This window comes from Phaethon lepturus, unplaced genomic scaffold (genome assembly GCF_000687285.1).
Source record: "Phaethon lepturus isolate BGI_N335 unplaced genomic scaffold, ASM68728v1 scaffold53555, whole genome shotgun sequence".
In the NCBI taxonomy this organism is placed as follows: Eukaryota; Metazoa; Chordata; class Aves; order Phaethontiformes; family Phaethontidae; genus Phaethon; species Phaethon lepturus.
Window position 1 is genome coordinate 1 of NW_010542329.1, and position 5173 is coordinate 5173.

At 38.5% G+C, this 5173-nt stretch overlaps 1 protein-coding gene across 1 annotated transcript in view; it reads left to right on the plus strand.

Annotated features, from left to right (window-relative positions):
• Positions 1 to 2005: 2005 nt before the first annotated feature.
• Positions 2006 to 5173, plus strand: part of TAPT1 (transmembrane anterior posterior transformation 1) — a gene marked incomplete at both ends in the record, with an annotated part of 38183 nt that continues 35015 nt past the window's right edge. Inside the window, 2 exon segments of the mRNA XM_010287975.1 lie at positions 2006 to 2063; positions 4405 to 4535. Of these exon segments, the coding sequence (XP_010286277.1) occupies positions 2006 to 2063; positions 4405 to 4535 (189 nt within the window).

Sequence of the window (5173 nt, forward strand, 5' to 3'; positions counted from 1 at the left end):
CTTCCCCGCCGGCTGCGCTGCCTCTGCTCTCCTTGCCCTTAAGTTTAGTCGGCCAGCTCGCCCGCGTCGGTGAAATAAAGCCCGTCGGCGTGACTCGCTGTGTCCCTGCTTTCCACACGAGTATGTTCGGGAATGGGAGTGGGGGCAGTGAAGTCCCTGTGCCCTGTCACGCAGCCTGTTAACTGCTAGTCGTCAGGAGGCTTCTAAACGACACCGGCATCATGCATAGAAGTGTTACACACTGAAGTTGAAGCTCGGGTTCTTAGGCTTGATGCCTGCCAAGCAGTGACTGCGCGTCGCACGGCGGTTTCGGACCTGGGCCCTGTGTTTCCTGAGCCCCACGGGCCGGGGGCCTGCGGGCTCGCTCAGCTTCATTGCTGAAGTACGAGAAATGCTTTATTGTCTTAACAGTTCTTGTTACTTACACATAACTATGAGTACAACAGTCCTTGCCTCTACTACTGAAAGTAGCGGTACTGTTAGAGCCTTGAAGTTGTATGCAGATTATTAGAAGTCTTTTCAAGTAAATGTAGCTTACTAACTGAGGATTTTATAGGGAAAAATAAGGGAAAATGTCATGGTCTTTGCAATCGAACTACAGTTTTATTTACACTTGAACTGGTTATTTCAGGTATCTACAGAGTAATTTTTGAAAATACACCTGCCTTTTTTGTAAAAATTGTCACTCAGTGTGGCAGGGTTGATTTAGTGTTGGTAAGGTTATAAATAACTTTATTAGCATCATATTCTTAATTGAGTGACTTGCTGAAAATCCATAAAGTGCTGAAAGTGGTGGTCACATTTCCAGGCTTTCTGCCTCAGTGTTGGCTTGAATGTGATACCGCAGGTCATAGCAAATACAAGAAAGAAAAAAAAACAGGAATTAGGCTTTAACTTAAATAATCTGCCAACAATTGAATGCTTTCTGTCTAAGTTTGACAGGTGCGATGTCCATTTCTGATGTGTTGTGTCATAGGACATGTGGCATGGTTGACTGCAGTTCTGTGGTGTTGATGAAACTGATGTAATTGCTGTAGTTGTAAGGAATTGGCTTGACTGTAGTATTTTGAATCGCTTTGTGGTGAAAAAAGAATGGTCGAGATAGATACTGATGTGCCTGAAAGCCAAACAAATAACTTTACAAAAGGAAATTGTTATTTGTGGGTATGCGTGTAATTTCTAACTATGTTGCAGCAATTGATTTTAAATTAAAAAATGGGTAAAAACCATTGGCACTCTGGCTCTTCAGGACAAGAAAACATTAGAAGAACAGGCTTCTTCACAGAGCAACTAAAAATTCTATCTCACCTAATGGTAGCAATATGTTAAATAGTAGGTAGAAGTCAGGTTTTTTCATGATGGTAAAGCAGGACCAGTACTGTCCAGAGAAGTTGTTCAGAGCGAAAGGAAATACTTTTTAAAAAAATTGTGCTTTTTAATCTTGATTGATTTATTTGAGTATTTATGGAAGAAGTGTGTATTCAGAATTGATGGGAGTGAAGTGAGTGCCTGGAATTGTTGCATTTAGGATTGAAGTTTATGATTATATAACAATAGAAACTTACTGATGCACTGTGCATTTCACATTTGCTCAAATTTTCCTCTCCATTTCAGGTTAATGGTTATCCTTTGTGTAGTTATGCATTGAGGTATAACTTAGGTAAATCATTATCTTTTTACCTTCAAGGAGTTACTGGCCTTTTATGTTTTGAAGATACTTGTGCTTTTCTGTCCTGAGGTGGGGAGATAAATGAGAATACTTTAATCATTAAGAGTGTGCTATCTGAACAGTTTAAACTTAGACTGCAGTCTAAAACTTTCTGACTGCAAAGCGGGGAAATTTGAAGTAGGGAAAGAGTGCGTTTTTGTGTGGTTTTTTTTTTTTTTTTTTTTAGTAAAAATGATGCTTTGATAGCAGAATTGAGACATTTTTTCGAATGATTTATTACTCTGTCCTGCCCTGGTGTCTCATGCTGTTCTTTTGCTTACTGTGTTTTTCCTATAGGATCAGCCGCTGATCCGTTTCACAACTGGCACAGAACTAGGGCCAATGCTGGGTGGCAGTAAGTGCTCAGAAAGGATGTGGCTGAGCAACTGTGTGCTTCAGTGCGTCCCCTGTCACTGGAGAGATTGTTTCGCAGTCACAGTCTGGAGCTTGTGTATTGATCAGCCTCAGTCATGAGGAGTGATTATCTCTTCATATTTAGTGCATGAAAGTTTAGCCAGGTGAAGGAAACTTAAAATAATTTCTTTTTCAACAATAGGCCCGTGAAGCAGTTTGTGTGAAGTAAGAAGGAGTGGGAACAAATAGCTCCTTAGAATCATGGAATATCTCAAATTGGAAGGGACGCATAAGTTACTCCATGGTAGTTGCCCATATGCATATACTTACTTCTCAGGAAACTTCAGTTGCTTGAGATGCATTATTGTTAAGTTAGTGAAGGTTGGTTATCTGAGGTGGAAGAAAATACACTTGGGCAGTTAACATGTTGACTAGTTAATTTGTGTGTTTATACCTAAGGTTATCTCTTTTTACTTTTTACTGTTTAAACAAGAAAGTATTGGGAAAAACAAAACAGTTACAAGTGATAGTGTTACAAATGAAGACTCCAGAAAACAAGCTTGCAAGGTCCTTTAGTGGAATGAACTTCTGCCTTATTTCACTGGAATGAACTTTGATTGGAACTTCACTTGTAAATATTAGGTTTTTACTACTCATTAAACTCATGTTGTTTTTGTTCGTTTTAAAATGAATACCTTTAAGGCTTACAGTGGCTTTGGCCTACTTACTAGAAGTGGATCAGTAATATATAAATCATCTAAATCACTATCCAAACAAGCTTGAACAAGAAAAAACTGTTCAGTTCACATAGTTTAAAGCAAATCATTGCTTAAATGATTTATTAACAATACATAATTTACCAGAAGTCAGTGAATTATATAGCTGTCATCAGTATCAGCAACATGATAAATCACAATACTAGACATACACAGAATGTTAATACACCACTGCAAACTTCAATATGCCTGTTTATAATCCCACAAGTTCTAATCACACTCCGTACATGTGCCTACCACCCAAGGCAGTGTAGGTTATAAGCACACCCTGCCTCTTCTGCTTCTTTTATACTTGTTTGAGCTGATTTCTTCTTTGCTTTAAAACTCTGTAATTTTCTGGCTACTCTTCCAGCTAATGGTCTTCATCATCTTCAATGTGGTGAATATCGAGAAGCCACTATCTTGAACAGTTTTGGGTGAACTCTTCACATGCAGCATCTATACTTGCATTGCTCTCTTAACAGCTGTTACCTAGGCTGTTTTACTAAGGGTGTGTTATGCAGCCTCTTCCTCCCCCAAGAAATGTGGAGCATTGTGCCATGCAAGGTCCACCCCACCCACACCAGTAGTCAGTAAGACTTTGGCTAAAATCTGAGTTTAACGATTTGTGAGCATGTGCTTGTGTCATGATAAATGCTCTGTAGCTCTTCATCGATCTGTCTAGATAAATTATTTCCATCTTTTGGATGTTGTGTGAACACTGAGAGTTTCTATTTTTAAAAGCCAATAATAACCAGAAATGTTGAGCTTTATTGTAGTGTTCTGTCACTTCTGAAGCATTACCAGGAGGTGGTAATGTCAGACGATGTCAGTGAGTGTTGAGGTTTAAGCTCAACTTCCATGTACTGACAGCCTGAATTTTCATAATTATAATTTCATATTTTACTTCTTTTTGCAAGACTAATCTATACAAAGTTGTTTTTAGAAGCCATATGAGTTGACTAAACATAGGTCAGTCAGACTTTGGCTTATTTACCTACAGCCATTAAAATGCAGAACCTGTACGTGCTTCATGGCTTTTTGGTCTTGAAAGACTTCAATCTGATCATCAAATGATCAGCATGCTTGTACTGTTTGTGCACCGAATCACTTGGGATCATCTATTCATTAATGTTTTGATCATACAGGAAGTTGTTCTTTATTTTAAAGAACAAGTTGCTGGTGTTGCTGAGAGAGAAAATAGCTTTTAAGAAGTCTAAAATAGAGCTTAGTGAATTTAGGAGGACTGTCAGTACATTAAGGATTAGATCCATTCAGCGTATTGCATTCAGTGTAGCTGCTTTGAGTAGTGTGAGAAGTGGGATGTCTGATGAAGATGATTGGCTGGGAAAAGTAGCTTGTTTTGTTGGGAGACAACAGTGGAGTGGGAGAGCATAAGACTTGTTTCTAGTATATCTCCCTCCATACCAAGTTATTTCACATTTCTGGTTACAATCACATCTAACCCAGAAGGTTTCTGCTGATGTAAATGAAACATGTAGCATGTAACAAAAAGCATAGCAGTCTTCTCACTCTTTCGAGGTCACGCCTGAAGTGTCTTCTGCTTATGTGTGTTCCTGAATGTAGATCTTTCATTGCTGAGATTCATCAGTGCTGAGCTAACAAGAGGTTACTTCCTTGAACACAATGAAGCAAAATACACAGAGCGGAGGGAGAGAGTATACACATGCATGCGGATACCAAAAGAACTGGAAAAGGTGAAGTATGCTTTAAGATTTGCTTTAATTTAGAGATTAAATCTGTTGTATTGAATTATTTAAATATTTATTTTTCAAACACTCTTGCTACTAAAAAAGATTTAGACATCTATAGTGATTAATTTTCAGTGTTAGTAACTTAAACATTTGTGTTTTGGGGTTTTTTTGCCTACGTTTGCTTGTGCTGCTGGCAACTCATGTTATTAGCAGAGACAGACATGACTAACTTTCAAGTGCAGAAGACAAATTAATTAAAATACAAAGGTGTCACTGATCCTTAAAGGAAGCGTCAAGCAAAAGAAAACTTTTTACAGCAAAATGTGATTTTACATTTATAGTGGAAAAAGCTTTTTTTTTTTTTTTAATGTTTTGAGGGTGGGAAGATTTCAGTCCTTTAAAAATACGGTGACAGATGAGTTTCTGTCTAAGGTTTTTAACTTCTGTTTTGGTTCTTGCCACTGTTTACTGCATCTTTCCTCTCAGTCCCAGTGCTTTGGCCCTTCATGGGGCATTCCTACCTGCCACGTCCTTTATGTCAGCTTAGATATAATTCTGGCCCTGCAGTGAGCCAATTCCAGCACTGTAATGTAGAAGAGAGTTTTATTCTGGCTTAACATTTTGATTTCGGAGGCAGCAGG